This window comes from Triturus cristatus, chromosome 8, assembly GCF_964204655.1.
Source record: "Triturus cristatus chromosome 8, aTriCri1.1, whole genome shotgun sequence".
In the NCBI taxonomy this organism is placed as follows: Eukaryota; Metazoa; Chordata; class Amphibia; order Caudata; family Salamandridae; genus Triturus; species Triturus cristatus.
The window spans coordinates 62,003,939-62,024,351 of record NC_140591.1 but is presented as its reverse complement, the minus strand read 5'-3'; the positions used below and the strand labels follow the sequence as shown (position 1 = coordinate 62,024,351).

General features: G+C 46.5%; 1 protein-coding gene across 2 annotated transcripts in view; it reads left to right on the top strand.

The window, feature by feature from the left end:
• Positions 1 to 20,413, top strand: part of PTGFRN (prostaglandin F2 receptor inhibitor) — a 484,819-nt gene that overhangs the window by 324,146 nt on the left and 140,260 nt on the right. For both annotated transcript variants that reach the window (XR_014967615.1, XM_085620984.1), the window contains exon 6: positions 8,214 to 8,615. Coding sequence is in view for 1 of the 2 variants with exons in the window: in XM_085620984.1 (XP_085477110.1) it covers positions 8,214 to 8,615 (402 nt within the window). In the remaining variant the exon portion in view is untranslated. The remainder of the gene's footprint in view (positions 1 to 8,213; positions 8,616 to 20,413) is intronic.

Sequence of the window (20,413 nt, the reverse complement as noted above, 5' to 3'; positions counted from 1 at the left end):
GGGTTAAGAACAACTGGAAGGTCTGCTCGCTTCTGGCCCAGCGCTTTCGAACATGGCCGATCAGCTCGTTTTCTGGCCTCCATAAATTGATGTTCCGCCAGCCGCTCCCTGCGTTGTCTTCTAGCTCCTGTCCAGCCTCCTTTTAAATCCGACTCCAGCCTCCTTTTAAATCCGACTCCAGCCAAATCTTGCAGGTCCTGTGAGAGCCCCTCCCTTGAAAGAGATGGAGCGGCGTGGGCAGATCTGTGCTCACTCCTTTAACAGCAGGTTATATTTTTCGGGGTGTGGTCGATGCTAACTTTATTTCCCGTGGGCAAAAACAAAATATTCCACCCAAGTCCATGAATCCTTCGTGGCCGCGCACTCTCAATCAACAGCATCGACCTCCGCTTCACTCCAGGAGTGCTTCATTATTTTACATATTGTTCTTTATTTATTACAATTTCATATTGCTTTATAATAACTTACTTGGTAAGCTGTGGACAGTGTCATTTATCAATCTATAAAATATACATTGTTGCGTTATCATATTTGTTAACTGAAATCGCACTTACCTGACGCTGCTGACACCGGTCACCGCTTGCTGCACTCTTCCTGGGCTGGTCACGCTGTTGGTCTCTCCCGCCGCCACCGTTACCGCTGGCCGCTGTGGGGGGAGACTACAGCTCCCAGAGTTCCCGGTACCACTTCCTGATGACAACGAGCTGCGTGCCCGGAGGCGCATAAATTGCTGAGGCTCCCTCCGCGTCGCGGGACGCGCGCGGTCGACGCCGGGCTGAGCCCGGGCAGAGGGCGGGCCGTCTGTGGCCGTCCGGGGCCAGAGGAGGCCGGGCCGGGCCAATACTCTTGATCATCGAGTTAAGATCTAGACACCTCCATATTTGCCAGAGGACAGTTGAGATAAGTCACGGGGGGGGCCTGTGGGTCATTCATTGTTAGGTTGTACATCGGTCAATACCCATTGATTTGTGTTTGTAATTGGTTAGCTACAAGTGGTCTATTAAGGGATAAAGCATCTGAAAGTGGTTTTTATACGATATTACAAACCCGCTAGGCCAAAGTAGTGCCATGGGGAAAACTAAACAAAACCCCAGTAGAATAGGGGGAGGAGTAAAGGGAACCCTAGACGCATTCATCACACGAGCAGAGTCCTTGTTAACACACGAAATATTACTGACGGAGTGCAGGTTATCCCTAGACTCCCTCCTGGCACATAAACACTCATCCCTGGGGACAATAGCTGAGTGTGTCACACCCGGGGTGAGTAACCCTGAAGGTCAGGGCACCTCCGCCCATAGTAACACCCAGCATGTGACCACAGTACAAGTTCACACAAAGACGCGAGTAGATGGGGAACAAGAGTTAATAATACTGGAGGGGTCTTCAACTCCCTCTCGCCAACATCATACTTCTCCGTCGAGACTGAATGCAACTGTGTCAGGAGATTTTGAGTCAGACACACCGGGCAATAGGGAAAATGGAGATGAAGAGCAGGATGGGATCATAACTTGGGGGGAGAGGGAACCTGACACCTTAATGGGGAGGGAAAGAGAAGTGATTACCCGCTCTAAAAAGGCATTACTGGTGCCAGACTCCACCCTAGCTTCTGGCTCCAGTGCGAAAGCAAGGTCTCCGGCTATTTCATATCGTAAAGGTACGGAAAAAACTAGAAATGTAAATAAACTAAAAAAAGGAGCCCCCAGGAAAGAACTGTTAGTTACTGAGGACGTAAGAACTCGGCCAACTTGCACACATTGTGAAACCTGCTCTCCGGTAAATAGGAAGGAATGGTCACAGGAGATATTGAAAGCACTAGAGTCCAATATAGAAGTTCTTCTCCTTAAACATTTGGCCCCCTTAGCAGAATACATTAAGAAAATTGAGGAGAAAGTAAACAGGATGCTAGAAACACACAATGGGGAACACCTAGTGGCCCAATTAACTACGAGTCAGGAAGGGTTGGGGAGCGGTTCGTGTCCTGCCAGTGCCGGCACAAATATCAGTAGGTTGGCAGGGAGCAACCAGAGAGTTGCCCCTATAGCGAGCAAGGACAAAGATGTACTCCCCAACATCGTACCCCCCAGCTCACAACAGGAGGGTAAGAATAAAGGGCTGGTAATAGCTCACAGTCTCTCAGACGCACAGGTGCAGAGTACCCCGGGTTTGCAGACACTGGACTTGCCTCCAGCATCTTGTCCTTACACAATAGTCCTGGCGGGAGTCCCAGCCCAAAATCATGACAGAGAAGAGTCCACAAGTTCCCTGATCAATAAGACTAATCATTGGTTGTATAACAACGTGAAGGGAGTCAAGCTGAGGAATAGCCAAATTCTCATGGCAAGGAGGGTAGCTTGGGTTGGACCCTCAGAGAAAAAATTTCCTGGGGATTGTGTTATTGTAACCTCAGAGACCCGCAGATGGTAAAAGAATTACTTGCTTCTAGTTACGGGTTCTTTGATAGAGGGTCGACAATAAAAATGCTGCCACTTAATTTCTTCTATAGGGACCACTTAACCGAGTCGCGACAAACGACTTGGAGAAGAAGGGTAACACCCATTACAAGAACTAATAGCCCGTGGCCCGTCCCAAATCGGTTCACCCCACTATGTGAGGCAGCAGTGATGGACGAACTTGATTGACTGGCCCATGATGAGCACCTAGAGCCCCCATTCCCTTTAGTTAATTCAACGCAAAAGGAGATTGCGGATATCACGGGAAATATTCCTGTACTTACCATCAGGCAAAATGTAGTTACACCAAATCCTTTAGTTAATAGCCTGGTTCCTGGAGGGACTGGTCCTGCAGGATTCCCCGATCAAAAACAGCCTACCCTAGCCAGGAGCACGATAAATCATGAGGCTGAGGAAATCAGGGTGGTATCATGGAATATTGCAGGAATCTCAACCAAGCTAAAAAACAAGGAATGGTTGGATTTCAGCCAGAAATTTCATATTATTTGTCTACAAGAAACGTGGGAGACGGATAGTAGTGCTGCACATCTAGAGGGATATAAAATGTTTTTCGTACCTGCTCGGAAATCTAGTATGGGAAGAGCGAAAGGGGGACTAATAACGTATGTGTCTCTTGCGTTACAAGGGACCTGGGAGGTCTTGGGATGGAGTTCGGATAATTTACAGGGTATCAGTTACTGTAAGAAGGGCTTAAGATTTGTTTTGATAAATTTTTATAATGCGGCCCAGTCGACGCAGAGGCTGAACGAGCTTGAGGATAGATTGTTAGATCTGCACTCCAGGGGAAATAATCCCCCAACCCTGATCCTGGCGGGCGACTTTAATTGCCATCAATGCCCACATTTGAAATGGGAAGGGGCTAAATGGGATTCTTGTCCATCTTTTAAGGATTGGCACCTAGAACATACACCGGAAGGTAGCAAACAGGGAAACATTCTGGGCACATATGATTTAATCCCTACGATGGACTTAATCAAGCCCAGGAACTCCAATATCATTAACCCAACGTTTAAAGGTAGGGGCAGGGATACAATTATTGATTTTATCTTTGTTTCACATTGTCTTAAATACAGGATCGTAGATTTTAGTATACAGATTAGCATCTTTAGTGACCACAACCCCTTGGTGTTGTCATTGATGGATGAGGACTCTTCCACCCAGGCAAGGGCCAGGATGATGAGGGGCAAATTGGAAGCTATCGACCAAGGCAGGCGCATACGTTGGTCAAATATAGATGGGGAAGCATTTTACAAAAAACTTATAGCATCCCCCGATAGTGGGATTTGGATGTGCCTAGACCAGGAAGTCAAAGGTAAAGAACTGTTAAGTGTCTTTGCAAATATGGCAAGAGATATTGACAAGCTACTCAGGGCCAAATTATTACCTACGTCCAATCTTCAACCCAAATGGTTCGACAAAGCATGCTCCAGTGCCCAAAAAGAATTAAAACGGGCACTCAAAAAGGTACCGAAAGATAGGAGCAGGATAGTGGAATGTAGGGCCCAATACAAATCGGCCATAAAGAAGAGGAAACATACTATCCAATCTGAGGCCTGGGAGAATTTAAAGGAGGCAGCGGAGTTGAGAGACATGTCTAAATTCTGGAAGGTGATAAATGACCCAATTTTCCAGCCACTGAATAGCGAGAAGATGGCTTGTAATATCCTCCCAGAAGAATGGGTCTCTCATTTCAGTAAGTTGTATAACCACGGCTGTGTAACTGCCCAACAAGCCACAGATGTGGGGACTCTTCCAAACTCATGGGTGGAGTTCACAGTGGACGAGGTTAAAAATGGAATACTTGCCTTGGCAAGAAATAAGGCTCCGGGGCCAGATGGGATCCCTCCAGATCTATTTTTATCACAGGTTGAGCTGTGGGCCCCTATACTCGTGAGAATTTTTAATACAGCAGTGGAAGAGGGACTGCCCAGGTCCTGGTCAACTGCTAATATTGTCCCCATATTTAAAAAGGGCAACAAGAGCAATCCTCAATGTTACCGCCCGATCTCTTTAATAGATGTGTCGGCAAAGGTATTAGGGAAGGTGATTCTAAATCGTTTAATGGACTGGGCGGAGGAAAAGGAAATTATTGCTGACACCCAGTACGGTTTTTAGAATGGGCCGCTCAACATCAGACCAATGCCTCAACTTATATAACCTGGTCGCAAAGTATACTGTGGCTGGTGAAGGCACAGTTTTTTTAGCCTTCATGGACCTGACAGCAGCCTTCGACCGGGTTAACCGAGGAAAATTATGGGAGATCTTAGAGTTGCTAGGGGTAGACTTAAGTTTGATATTCATTTTAAAAACATTGTATATGAATACCACAGCCCAGGTTAGGTATAACAACGAGGGGAATCTCACTGACCACTTTTCTTGCACAGGGGGTGTGAGACAAGGCTGCATTTTGGCACCTTTTTTATTCACACTGTATATAAATGGTTTGGATAAAGCTCTAAGAACATTGGGGGTTGATTGCCCGAGAGTGGCAAATAGAAGTATACCTGTCTTATTATACGCGGACGACGCAGTACTCCTCTCGCGTACAGGGAGGGGACTGCAGTCTCTTATCGATGGCTTTTGTGAGTTTATGGCAAATCTAGATTTATCCCCTAACCTAACAAAATCCTACATCATGGAAGCAGGAAAAAGACCAACTAAGAATTTTATTTTTAAAATTGGGGGACACAAACTAGAGAAGGTCGAGGTTTTCAATTATTTAGGGATTATCTTCGATAAACACCTCAATTTTAACACACTAGTTGCAGAAAAATGCAAGCAGCATGTGAGCATAATGGGCTCAATTATGAACCGAGCCACGAGATTAGGTCGTTGGTCATTGACGGAAATATTGAACTTATACAATTCAATCTGTTGTTCCAAAATCATGTATGGGAGTGAGGTCTGGGGATTTATAACATTTCCACTATACAACGGGAGGAAAATAAGTTTCTTAGGAGGATTTTGCAAGTTTCTCAAAGTACCCCGGCCTATATTATCCACGAGGAGCTAGGGCTCCCCTATATCTCCGACAGATTAAGCCTTAAGCCATTATTGCGTTGGATTAAAATCTGGACTAACCCTGAAGCTAGTCTAAGCAGAGAAATATTAATAGACTGTATCAACAGGGACAAAGGTCACAAGATACCATGGCTTAAATATGTAAAGGATAAATTGGAGTGGCTGGGTTATGCAAGATACTTTAAGGAACCTACGTCCCTAACGCCGCAGCTAAAAGTCACGATAAAAGCAGAGTATACGAGGCGGTTAGCCTGCGCCCGGGAAGATAGCGAAATACTGAAAGGGTCAGTGCGATCACATATATTAACAAAATCTGTTGTAGGTTTAGAACCATACTTGGCACAGATTTATAACAAAAACGATAGATTTTTAATGACCAGATTCAGACTGGATCTTTTACATCACATTTTAGCTGTTCCTGCAGGGTTTACGAAAGATATTGGCTCAAAGGGTCCCTGTGGCTGCGATCTGGGATCTCCACAGGATACCCTCCATTTTGTATTCTTTTGTCCATTATATGAATACCCGCGGGCTCTTTTCTTAAAAACCATCCTAAGAGCGAATAAATTCACCCAAGTCAGAGTAGCACTCTTATACTTAAAACTTTCCGCGGAACCTCTTACATTGTTCTGCACTGTAAATTTTTTAAGATTAGCAGCTAAATTGAGGAAATCTAGAAGGGAGGTGTAAGTTACTCTGTTTGCCGGATACTACAGACGAGGCATCTGGATTAAAGCTACTCCGCAAGATTGTTATACATTGTATACAGAATAGGAGATAATACGTGGATTTTTTGTAATTGTCGTACTGCAACATTTAGAGTACTTGGGATGTTATAAGAAGTTCTTTTTTATTTAGGCCTTGGCTTATTTTAAAATGGACTGTTTTTATGTAAACTACGATCTCGCATTTTAATTAATGTTAATGTGTTGGTATCCCATATTTGTATAGTTGTTAGCACCCCGCACTTTATAAAAAATGATGAATTTGTAACCTAGGCCGAAGTTCAGGCCCAATACTGCCATTGTGATCATGGAAAGGCCCATTAGACATGTTTTATCTTAATGCATTTATGATGAATTGCTCATATTATTGTATATGATCTGTGTAAATATATTGTGCTTTTCCTGGATGTTTTAATATCTGAATAAAGATACTTTTGATGATGATGAACTGATTGATTAATACAATTTGAAAACATTTTGAGCACCATACAATCTTCAGTAGGTTACAGGGCTCTAAGAACTGAAAAGGCCCCTAACAAATGTTAGAAAATTATTTCTCGTCAATCTATATATTGTCATCATCTCTGTTTTTATATAATAACATCGTAGGTAGCTGAGCCACTCCTGTAAACAGCTGAGCTATCCCTCCAGTTGAAGAAGTGATGCCTTATTTTCATAGACGGCTGAGCCACCCAATCTTCTCGGAAGACACATGAGTAGGGTTTCATTGACAGCTGAGCTGGCCCTGGAAATGAAAATAATTCCTTCTTCCCATTGATAAGTGAGAGGTGTCCCTCTGACACAAGCACTCCTTGTTTCCATAGACAGCTGAGCTATCCCTGAAGTGGAAGAGAAAGCCGTGCCTTGATTCCAAGGACAACTGTACTGGACCTTAATCTGGAAGTGGACATCATACCTTGCTTCCACTGACAGCTGAGCTACCTTTCCAACTGAAATGGGACACCCCCTCCATGCCATGGCATCATGTACAGCTGAGCTACACCTCCAACTGAAATGAGACCCCCCTCCATACCATGTCTCCATGGACAGCTGAGCTACCATTCCAACTGAAATGAGACACCCACTCCATACCATGTCTCCATTGACAGCTGAGCTACCCATCCGACTGAAATGAGACACCCCCTCCATACCATGTCTCCATGGACAGGTGAGCTACCCTGCCAACTGAAATGAGACCCCCCTCCATACCATGTCTCCACAGACAGCTGAGCTACCCACCGACTGAAATGAGACACCCCCTCCATACCATGTCTCCATTGACAGGTGAGCTACCCTGCCAACTGAAATGAGACCCCCCTCCATACCATGTCTCCATTGACAGCTGAGCTACTCATCCGACTGAAATGAGACACCCCCTCCATACCATGTCTCCATGGGCAGCTGAGCTACCCATCCAACTGAAATGAGACCCTCCTCCATACCATGTCTCCACAGACAGCTGGGCTATCCCTCCATTCGAGTCTAAACAATAATTCCTTGTTTCTGTACACAGCTGAGCCATATTTGAATCTGGCAATGAAAATCATGCTATATTTCCAAAGACAGCAGAGCTATCCCTCCAACTGAAAAGATGTGACATTGCCTTGTTTCCATAGACAGCTTGGGTATCTGTGACCTTCAAGTGAAAATGCTGCCTTCTTTCCATAGACAGCTGACCCATTCCTCCATCTCAGAAGAGAGACTTCTGTTCTCTCCCCACGGACAGGTGAGCTGTCCCCGAATCTGAAAAGCGAAAATCACACCTCACTCCATGTACAGATGAGTCGTGCCCCCATTTCAGCGGAGAAGCTCGTGCCTTGTTTCCCGGGATGGCTGAGCCACCCCTTCTTAATGAGCCCTGATTATGCAGAGATCACACTCCCGCCAGGCGAGATGAGACTCTGCAGCTATTTCTGGCCTCCTTTCCTCACCTCCCCACATGAGCTCCTCTTGTGTTGATGTGCTTCTTACTCTGTGATGCTGCTTTTCCTCCTAGATTACCGTCTGACTGTCCAGGCACTACAAGAGAAGCCCCACTCCACCCCTGGGAACACGTTCCAGATGAGCTGCAAGGTGTCGCCCCACAATATCAAGGCTCCCCGGTTCTCAGTGGTAGTGACTGCAGAGAAGCCTCCCTCGGCCGCCAGCGGGGTCATCTCCGTGAGCCACGACTCGCTGGTGCGACTGGAGGACTGGAAGGACCCGGCGCGTCAGGACGCGGTGGTACTGGAGCGGGTTCAGGAGGACGTATTCCGCTTTAGGATACACCAGACCCAGCTTTCAGATGCTGGGCTGTACCGCTGTGTGGTGACGGCGTGGACCATCAGTGGAGGTGGAGTGTGGCGGGCAGCCATCAATGCAACGTCGGAACCTGTCAAGGTGGAGTTTCAGACTTCAGGTGCGTGAGTCAATGTTTACTGCAAAGCATCTTTTAATCCACAGGCTGCCACAGTCAACCTCACTCTACAAAAGTACAAGCGAAACCCGAGGATATATAGGGACCAGGGATACATAATGTTTTTAAAGGAACAAGGGTCCCTATGGCCAACAGTCACACATGCAATAAAAAGAAAAAGTTAGAACCAGACACAATGTCTATGAAAGTAAATAGAATCACATTTATTAACAAATAAGTCAAATGGTGGGTGGAAACAGGAAAAAACAAAACAAACGAAATTGAGACACTCGGGCGCAATTGGTATCACAGCTCAGACAAATATTCTTCTTCACAAATGAACATATTGCAGCAATTCCACCCTATTTTAAATTATATATACAAAGTACAGGGTCAATGTGCTAGAGTCGATGACGTTTCGATCCTATAGTGATGCAAGGATCTTCATCAGAACATTACAAATTGACACCTGAGACTGTTACTGAACAGTAATAGAATAATAATGTGGGGAATACCACCAAAACTAAGCAACGGGACGGTGCCCATTAGAGGAGAACTGTAATCCATTGCATTTGACTTATCTGTTAATAAATGTGATTCTATTTGCTTTCATAGACATTGTGTCTGGTTCTAACTTTGTCTTTTTATCTTCTTTAAAAATAGTCAACCTCACAGCACCGTTGCGCCCCGATTACTGCCCGATCTGCCCTCTCTTACTCAGACTCTTACCCTCATTGCCACCTCTTGTGCCTTCATTCTATAAGGCCTGGCTCAATTCTAGACTCCTCTCTTCCCTCACATGCAAATTTGTAAGCCCTCACTCACGCCCTCAAGCTATGACACTCAACTGTGAGGCTTCCCCTCTTCTCCCCTACTCTCCCTCACCTGTCAGGCCTCTCTGCTTCTCTCGGGCCTTTACACTTCCCTGTCAGTTCTCTCATTCCCCAAAGCACACACCTGGATTGTGTCTCCCTTTCCCTCAAACACTCACAGTGCCAAGCATGTAAGACATCTCTCCTTCCCTCAGATGCTTGAAATTCCATGTCTCCTTCACACAGGCTCATACTTTCCATGTGAGGGAGAGACACAGTTGGTTGGACACCGTGCGGGGAAGGTGATATTTATATATATATATAGAGAAGTTTGTGATTGCCTCGAAGGTACAAGAGCTATGAGCTGGCTCCATGGATGCTAATCCAGGTCCTAGAGACTCAAACCTGATTTTGTATTGACTCATATCCTATGTTCATCGCAGAATGAGGTCTGAAGATCTGATAATAAGGCACTCAGTCGTGGCACTAGGACTTTGTCATAGCCCCTTCCACTGTGGTAATGTATTGTTATGCAAATGAGAAATTTATGGTAATCTGGATATCTTACACCTCCTCACTAATGCCCGCTATGGCTTTCATCGGCGACCCGCCACCTCTATTTGAGTTGATACTGACGTTTTCTTATGATTCTTGGGTATTCATGCCTGACTATTGCGGTCAAGCAAAGTTAGAAGCGTGGTCTGAAACTGGCAGTACCACATGGACCGCTGTCCTTGGTCTCACAGTGCCTGTATATCAGTAGTTTTGAGCCGTTATTTGCTCTTTGATTACTTTTTTTGGGATCTATGCGTTAGTTCATTTTTTATTTCCATATAGCTCTGCAGTTGTTAACAAGCTTATTGACACCCGATACGCACTCTGCGTGCTCCAAGTTATGAGACACATCAATAACATAAAAGGTGACGAGAGGAATGCTAGCAATAAGTCTAACCGCTGGCAATCGCTTGGGTATCATTCCAACCCGTTGTTATACTCGGCATTCCACGTCACTTTAGACCCAGCCACTTGCAAATCAATTTCGGCCCTGCTTCAATAGGAATAGTCCAACCCGAATTACGAGGCCAGGTACGCCCTAAATCAGAACACAAGCAACCCAAGACCGGTTCAACCCTGATTGAAGCTGTCTAGGCGGTGTAGCCTTCTTCCCATATCATAGTGAGAGGGGGCTCGTGTCTTGGCAGCGGCCATATGCCAGAATGGGATAATCATGGATACAAACTCCAGCGGGCGATGTAAGAGTGATGCTGTACACTAATGACGCAGTAATGACGCAATTGAGGCCATACACCCCGAAACCCGCCTTTGCATCTCAAACATCATCCTTTTTCCCCTCCTTGAGATATTGGATAAATTGGAGAAAATGTGATGCCTTGCTGTAAATTGAATTCACTTCAAGATCCTCGATAGGGGTTCATCTTGGCTAAAAGTTCAAATGCCGCGGCACAGATGCTATTGAAAGCAATAATTTGACCACACTCTAGAAAAACCGACAAGAGAATTTTTGGTGTGGGCAACATTGCATATTTCATTCACCCCTGGGCTGTGGGTTTAAATGATCAAAATGAATTTAGCCCTCGGTTTAATTACTTGTTCGCCATGATCTCTTAAAAAATGGCATCAGATATAAAACAGCAGATGGAAAGACCAAATCTTTTGTCTGGGAATGTACTAAGCAAAACCAAAGGGGATGATGGATGGAGTGTTGAACATTGTAAGCACTCACCCCTAGTCAACTGATCTGAGTTTAATCCATCATCATTCTTTAGCTCACTCTGCCACCCCAGTTCAGACATGGCCATATGCAAATCAGTCTGACCCTGTGCCTCATGGTAACAGTCCAGCCCGAACTGCCAAGCCATGTCTTCCCTGGACCGGAAACTAGCGTCATGGGACCGATTTCGGGCTAACAGCCCTCATCAGCCAGGCTAGCTTGAATCCAGTGGCCAAGTGAGCAAGGGACCCACGTCTGGGCACAGCCTGCCAACTTATGGCGAACAAAGCAAAACCAAAGGGGATGATGGACGGAGTGTTGAACAATGCAAGCACTCATCCCCAGTCAACTGATCTGGGTTTAATGCATCATCATTCTTTAGCTCACTCCGCCACCCCAGATCAGACATGGCCATGTACTAAGCCCAGGTTAAAAAAACCAAAAATAAATGCATCCACGGAAGCTGTAGGTCTGCATCTATCCGCTAGTCCACATTACGTACATACTTCCTTGATGTATAGAAGCACCGAGCTGGATCACCATAAACAAGAGCTTGCTCTGCTGTAAGTATATCTTGAACATCATAGATCTGACCGGTACTACTTCACGGACTGATATGTACCCCAGAATGTAAACCTGCATGTACCCTTGGCATGGGACACACAAATAAATGGGTGGAGATGTCAGACCACCTAATGCGGCTCCTGTGTTACAGAATAAGGTTGTCCATATTGAGAGAACACCAGCTCTCTGGAAAATATGGAAAAACGGTGACCTCAAGCCGCCTGTGAAGTTGGTAAAGGAGTGTGGGCATCCGAGGCCTCCGTACTGGAAATGCAGACCACTGTTTCATTGCCTGTGTAGACTAGTGGGCCCTCCCTCTATTAAATTAAAACTCTCTGCTGTCCTTGACTATCTGCTTAGATGGGATACCCTTTCACCTCCCACAGCACTTAATCCCTGGAAGGAGGACAGACTGGGTGCTCCAGGAAGGGTGGACAGACACACGTAAACATGATTACAGACCGAGAGAGGCACAGCTTAAATTTTAGCATTTCAGAGTCCTTCACCGGTGGCTCTGGTCCCAGTTAAAACAGCATGAGGCTGTTATGCCTCACACTAGATGCTGGTCATGTGCTCAATATTTTTGTCATAAATTAAGAGACATGACTTATTAACCTGTGGGCGCACCCAGCTCCTGCTGTTGTGTGTTACTGTTCCAGGATTGGAGCAGACCCATGTTTTATATCATCTATCCCATGTTGTATACGTGTGTGTGCGCACCAGTGCTAAATGTGTCCCCCTCAAAAAACAGAGTAGTGCCAGGGCCCGCATCAGAAGGCCACTGCAGCGTGCACCACCCATTGCCCCTGCCTGCGCTGGCAAGAGCGACTGATCATGCCACTTCTACAATGGTGACAATTTGGACTATTCCAGGCCCCCTAAGCTATTAGAATGGCGTGGGCGGCTGGTATTAGTCATTTTTAATGTAGAAATAATTACTAAACAGCTGTTGTTGTGCACATTTCAAAATTGGGCAGAAGGCGCCATCATGTGGCGGACTGTCATAAGTACCGGGGCCAGCAATTAAGTGCCGAGCACGGGAAACCGCCGGCTAAAATTGAGCACTGAACTTGTGCGTGTGTGTGTGTGTGTGTGTGTGTGTGTGTGGTTTGCAAAGCTGCACATACATTGCTTCTTTTCAATAAGGATCTGTTTAAAAAAAAATCTGTTTAAAGAGACAGGCTGAGGGTAGGGTGTCCAACTGACATGGAGGCAAATTCTGGACTGACTGTAAAAAATTCAGGACGAAGGGTCAAAATTCAGGACAAAAATTAAGGACAAAAGGTCGAAGGAGAGGCCATACCCCGATATTCTATCAATGTGTTTATTTACTATTTTCTACATAGTAATATACATTCATTTTGGTGTAATTGACTCCAGAACAAGTGCTATATAAATGCAAACCTTTTTCCCCCTTCTATCCCTCCGCTATCCTTCTGAATCCAAATAACTGACTAACCTCTCCACCACTCAAATTACTTTCATATTTCACTATACTAATTCAACACGAATCCTTCTTGGGTTCCGGAGTAGTGTGCTACTCGCCGAAAAAGCGCTTGCACACCTCATATGGGGTAGTGAGCGCTATATAAATGCAATTATAATACAATACAGTTTGTTCCTCAGTGCACTCGAATAGCCGGTTATTCGAGCCATCTCGGTGATTCAATAGAAGGGCTGTCTTGCAGGCTTCCTCTCAGACGTTGTAACCCCACAGACCTCGCCATTAGGAGCTAATAAAGAAATGGTCGGCTAAGCAAAGGTGGCGATTAATGTTTCTGTATCGTGCACTTGCGCCATAGCTTTACTTCAGATGACTGAACGTCTGTTACTGAGAATGATTTAAAGAAATGTATTTCCGTTTCTGTGTGTCACTGGGGCGGTGTGTCTGGGCAGTTCACACAAAATGTAGCAAAGCTTGCAGTGACGATGCACGACTTTTCAAAACGCCCTCTCTGACTGCTATCAGAGAGTGAACGGGCTGGCGCTTCTGGGGATGGGGAGAAGACCAGCAGCGCGGGCTTGCTGAACATCTGTTTTACCTGTGAATATTTCACCAATGTTAGACACTGGATACAGGGCCCACCGCAGTTCAAAGCCATCTTTAAGTTATAGGCTCGCGCACAGCAGATAATGCCTGTTATCAGGAAGTTTCAAGTGACTCCATCAATTCAAAGCAATACCTGCCCCAATACGGCCTTAACATTTGCGTTTCTTTGGGGAGGCAGACACTCTGGCCAGAGGCTCCTTTCTTTTGAGCCCTCTGCCCCCCTCTCCGGGATGCAGCTCAGGAGACGCCCTCTCTCCAGCTGGGGAATCACAATTGGGGGAATTAACTTTTGTTCTTTAGTGGAGAAGCTAAAATTATGGACAAATGCAGTCCGTTAACACACCTATCACAGACAACGGACATTAGGGCTAATTTACCGGCAGTCCGTGAAAATGACGGATGGTGGGTCACCCTAGCTTAGGGGGAGCTGCGCTCACGCAGGGGTTCTTCTCTGACGTCATCCAGGTGACTTGCCCATCACTCTTCCCGAGCTGTCCTTTCTGGGATGTACGTCAGGGCATGGCGATGACCTCATCAGGTTGGTTCTTTTCTATTGGTTGCTGCCAGGGCCTTGACCGGAAGTCCGTTAACTAGAGATCATATAAATTATAATTGGTCATCAATTATGTCAGTGGCAGAGGTTGGGCTTGGGGGGGGTCGAGGTGGGGTTACTGCCCAAAAATCTGGTTCCTCAAATACTCTGAGCATGTTCTCTCCCAATGCAGTGCATCAATAGAGCGGTCAAATGAATGATCGATTCCACTTGAGGCGGGCTTGATGCGGGGGCGTAGGTTCAGCCGGGGTCTTCCCGAATCTCGCTAGCGCCAGTTTTACCCTGGTATGATCGTGAGTAAAAACTCTTGCCCCCCTGCCTGACTTTAAAATCAAATATTTGAGTACATCGAGGGAATTAGTCTTTGGCTCTTTACCTGTGTGTGTTTGTTATCTCGCTTTACGCATTCTTTGTATAGTGGGGCGTCTTGGCACTTTGGGTTCTCATGGGCAGAAAGGTGCGACTGTGGGTTACCCAAGCAAGGCGCAGGTTTTGGAAATGACACCACCTTGTACTCTAGTATTATGAAATGTTGCCATTGTTTTACTAATATAATTCACTAATCACGCCCCCGTCCACTCTTCAATCCTTATTCATCTTGCAGTGACTGAAGCGTGAAATATTGGGGAGGCGTGCTTGTTGATTGTGAAGTTTTTCTGTGATATCCAGTGCTACAGGTATATAGATGAACCGTAATCACAACACTGAGACAACCTGGGTCTGTGGCTGAGCAAAGAAATTACACAAATTGGCCAAGGTAAACCCCATTCTCAATGTGACGACTCTATAAGAGAGCAAATCCTTCAACAGGACCCATCAATCACTTAAGGTGGTTAATTGTTATTATCATCTGGGTCTGTGTACTCCAACCTGCTGGACCAGTTCATGAAGCAGTGATCTGGTCACTAGCATAGAAGAAGCAACAAAGGAGGATTGTCACCTGATCACTCACGGGTATTTGTCTCGGATGAAGTCCTACCCATAGATCAAAGTGGGAGATCCTAAAGTCAGCAGTAAAATTATAATGGTGTGAATTAAAAATGGCTAAGGGTGCTCAAAGGTTTTTTATTAGTAGAGGACCCCTGTCACGTTTAAAAAGCAAAATGGCAATATGGCATAAATTAATTTGACATTATGCTATTGTCCATAGCAAGATCGGTCAACATGTTTCTGCCCCTTATCGATCAAAAGTATCAGGGCTTTCGTCAGGACCTATAATACTGCTGTGGTTTCCATGTGAAAACGTGTAAACAAAGAATTCAAAAAAATAGGGGTGTGTGGATAAACTATTCCTACCGCACCGGTCAGGTCAGAAGCAATCAAAACCGGATACCTGTGGAAGAAAAATGAGAAAGAAACAATAGCCCAATGTGTAAACATACTCAACCAGAGGTCAAAAAATCTTAAATGACCTAAAAACACGCATTTACTAATGCTTTATGGCATTCAGTATTGTCAATTGAATTGCACTTACCCATAACAAGTGGGTACTGCCCTCACCTCAACCTGGTCTCAACTCGGGGAAAGGGGCCCCGCTCTAGAAAAACAGAACAGTAGGAGAAAGAGAAAACAGGTTGCAACTGGTTATACCTGAAAAAACTCTACTCTTAAAAGCATGGCTTAAAACATGAGAAATGCACCAATGTATCCCAGTGAAAGGCAAATATGGTCAAAGAAAGTCACTAAAATTTTTTAGAAAGCTGGATAACGGGACCATATGTCCAAAAACAGTTAGGTATTCACTATCGTACTGGTTTTATGGTAAATCTGGACCAGTAGACGTGAAACATAGAGGCGCAGACTTCAAAGACAAGCTTTCAAAAAAAGTCCCAGAACTCTAAAGATATTTAAGTCACGCCAATTGGACCAAATCGACAGGTAAACAAAGGAGGAAGTGATCAAGGGCAATCTCTATAACCTCCCCTCGATAGCGTATGCGCAAGAGAAATGAATAAACAAAACAAAACAAAACACTGATCGCAAAAAATGCCTGGCACGTTCGAAATCCAAACGCAAGGAGCTCACCTGTCCGTCGGTACCCCGGGGCGGTCTTTGAATTAAGACCGGAGGTGTCGGCGGACGCGGCGACAAAGCCTATTTATCCTTGCTAGGGCCCAAGTCAATGCAGGTGAGATGGGCCGGTCTAGGTGTCCAAAGAGATGCCTGTAATCGGAAAACGCGCATGTGCAGAGGAGGAAGGGACGGAACGCTAGCTCACACTCTCGCCCGCACTGCGCGTGTGCAGCATCTAGCTGCCGCTCTGCACAGTACACTAGTCACCCGCACTCATAAAGGTACAGTACAGCTGCCCTACGGTAGAATAACAGCGAATAGCTGACAGCTCAATAAATGGATCACTCAAAGGTGTGTGAAGGTGTTTCGAAAAAGATGCTTTAAAATACCATATTCTTTAGGTGTCTACACAGAAACACTCAGTAAAGGGCAGTATCTCGTATATTAAGAGCCCAAGCAGACATATATGGGAATAGCATATCTCCAGGTGTGACGGGGTTCCATCTATAATATCCATCATTCGGTGTGTTATGGTATCACCTATCTAGCATACTGGCCGATCTATATAATTAATAACCCAAGAGGAGGATAGGCAAAATGTTATAGCAACAGCCAAGGAATCTCATCATTCAGACCCTCAGTGTCCGAGTGTAGTCTGTGCACCCATCTCTGCTCTCTGAGTAGTAGGAACTTCTGAATGTCAGTAATATGGGATGGAATGTGTGGTTGTTCTAGAATCACCCACTGCAGCTCATTCTCTTTGTGACCCACTGATATAAAATGATTAGTGAGCTTGGTGGCACTTTTCTTGCACCGGATGGTGCTCTTGTGCTCCGATATTCTCACCTTGATCTTTCGTGATGTCGTGCCCACATAGTTCTTATTACAGGGGCATTTTATTAGGTAGATCACCCTCTCACTGTTGCAGTTCGTGTGTGTCTTGAGGGACCAAGGTCTATTCGTCCCTATGTCCACCTCGGTAGTATGTCGAGTTTGAGGACATACTGAACAATTCCCACACGGGAAGTGACCTATAACTGGCGGTAAACCCCAAAGTGTAGTTGATTCTTGGTTTCTCATTATCCTGGGGCGTGTGTGCACCAGTTGGTCTTTCAGATTGGAGCTCCTTTTAAAGGCAAACAGGGGAGGAGGTAAAGAACTGCCTGTAGGAGAGTAGGGTCTGCAATCCTATGATCACCCAGATTTTTTGCTTTTGCTTCATTGGTTTACGACTTTCTCCGGCTGTGGGCCTGCCAATCAGACCCACAGCCTAGCTGTTCTCTCTCGAAATTAACACACATGTACATTAGGTGCATCCACTAATTGGAACTGGGCCGCCTTGTCAGTCCCTGTCTCAGCATATCACAGGTATCCAGGGCATCGGTGTACCCAGGGCCTACCAGGGGCTGAAGCATGTATTATGCCACCCCCGGAATGGCCGCCCAAATCTGACACAACTGGCTGCACGACAGCTGGGGCCACGTGGTGTAATCACCCGTTGCTGTAGGTGTAGTATTCCTACACCTAAACCCTAAAATGGACACATGGATTCCTATCAGTCACTCCTATAGCAGGCCTTAACAATCCTGAAGGCAGAGTGCAGGGAATCATGTGGGACGGTGCTCTGGCGCGAGCTGAGCCCGTCGACGGCTTGCGGAACCAAGTCCTAATAGCCGTTCCATGGTGACGCGGGCCAACTACTTTTAATGCATTATAATCCTTGCGGTTATTTGCTAACTTTGGCATCGCATCACCTATACATGTCGAGTAAGGTGTCATACGAATGGGAATACGAACCCCTCGCCAGTCCTGGTGACGGGGTTAGCATTCCCCCCTTTTAGAGGGACACGACATGGAAGTAACCTTGAACCCCGGTTAAAGTTGACTCAAGCCTCAGCATCACAAAATGGATGCTGCCACCAGACACAAGTCTGACCTCCTGCTGCTGGGAGACCTTCCAGCGAAGGGAGCTTGGACAAAGGGTTTCCTGTCGAGGGCGGTGTTAGCACCATCCCAGACAGGGTTTGTGTATCCCAGGTAGGCAGGGCTGAAAGGAAGGTGATTGCCAGTGGCACCCCGGTGCTCACTGTGCATAGCCCGGCTCAAACCAGTTTCGGGGGCACACCAGCCCCTGAGCTGGCGCGAAGCCGGACAAAGGATAGGGGTGTAACCACCCCCCTCCTGGCTCCACCCATAGGTAGAACCTAGTCACGGGCCAGCCCCTTTTTCTTAGAATAAAGGTAGGAGCGAGTCCCCTTCCCAAATTGGATAATCAGATAATCGGATAACTCCGAATCACGAACTACTTTCCACGAAAGGAACTCTTGACTATTTCTGAAGACTCTCCCTTGTGGCTAAGGAGTAGCCACCCTGCACCAGCAGGCACCATCTAAGCGCTTGCGGTTTGCTGTAAGTCTCTCCTACGGATCAAGACTGCCCAGCTCGACGAGACCCGAGTTCCCTGCCATCTCTGACCTTTTACCTCCCTCATCAGCTCAGCTGAGAGTCGTAGGTGTGACGAGACCTGCGGGACCGGCTATCTTCAGAACCTGCACGACGCTTATCTAGCACGCCCACCGAGGGACCCTCGAGTGAGTGCACCTAGGGTTTGAGAAGCCCTAACCCTGAGCAGCTCCAGCATCGAAGTCTGCCTCCCCAGCATCCCCGAGATCTGCGTGGGGGCCCTTCCGCTCCTTGTTGTTCACCGCGTTGTTCGACCACTTGCCGACCGGCTTGTGGCCCTCTTCACGACGCACCACGATTGTTTCATCACTAGTCTGGTTGCTCCAGACTGGCTCTTGCTCCCCTTCAACAGAGGAGTACCACGGGCCCTCCTGGTCCACTCCCGACGCCATCTTGACTCCCCCGCTTGGGTGGCCACTGCCAAGATCCGCGGCCCAGCATCATCGACAGCAGACACCTTCGTGGGACAGCTCGCCCTCCATCCTGGTCGCCGCCGCGCCTCCTGGTCCGAGGAACAGCCGAGTCCGACGTCACCCACTCACCTGGTCGAGGTGACTTCAGCCGGTACCCTCCTGGTACCCACACGATCGCTGGCTAGCGGTTGAGAACTGAGTCCCCTCTGCTTTCAGGTTTTCCTTCATCACCGATCCAGGCTTGGATCGCTCTGAACATCGTCACTGGTCGCCTGCCAGCAACTTCTTCTTTCAGGCTCCTGAGACTACACGAGGACTCCCGACATCTTGACGAACTTCACGCAGCCGCAGCCTCCGGGCTAGGTAACTCGAGCATCTCGGTGCTCCATCGCAGGTTCGCTCTACAAGTGTCCAGTTCCTTTTTCGTTTAGTCCCACTGATCGGATCACTCCGGAATCAGTATCTCCAGACTCTAACCATTCGCATTTCACTGTTAGTGTAGATGGTTTCTCGTGCCCCTCGGGCATTTGTGTAAATTGTGCAACTGAAGTATTTTCCTAAGAGTTTTGTAGTGTGCTTAGCTCCCTGACTCATAAAGAGCCAGGGTAGTCTTGTTATAAATAAATATCCTTTTATTTTCATAACAACTTGTGTGGTGTCCTTTCACTTGGTGTTCAAGGGGTATATGTGATGGTAAACAGCTGGCTTAACACGCCCTCTAGAGTTTAGCCTAAAGACTGCTCGTATCCACGCTACTAGGATAGCTGGTCTAAAAGGTTGACTTACAACCAATCATCAATAAGGGTCGTTTGGAATGATACACAGTGATCACTAGAATAGTGAGCACTACATATCAGGCCAACTTCTCACATTGGTGAGCAGCGGTTGGGATTTGAGCTTGCTGTTGTTTTACCACACACGTATCCTAAGAATATCGCAGTGAAAGATCACATAAGTACCCAGGTACATATAACTTAACTTAGAATACTCCGAGTCCTACTGAACCGGCTGTTGTAGTGTAACAGGGCTTAGCACACCCTGACTACAACTCTTAGCAAGGGATCAGTAGGTAAACCCATAGTGTAGGTAGGTGCAACACTTACACCTCACTAGAAAAGCATGTCGGTCCACGGAGAGTCTGCAGGGACTCCCTTAGTGGTCAGTGACCCTCCACAGGTCGTGTCACGATATGCAACTCTTA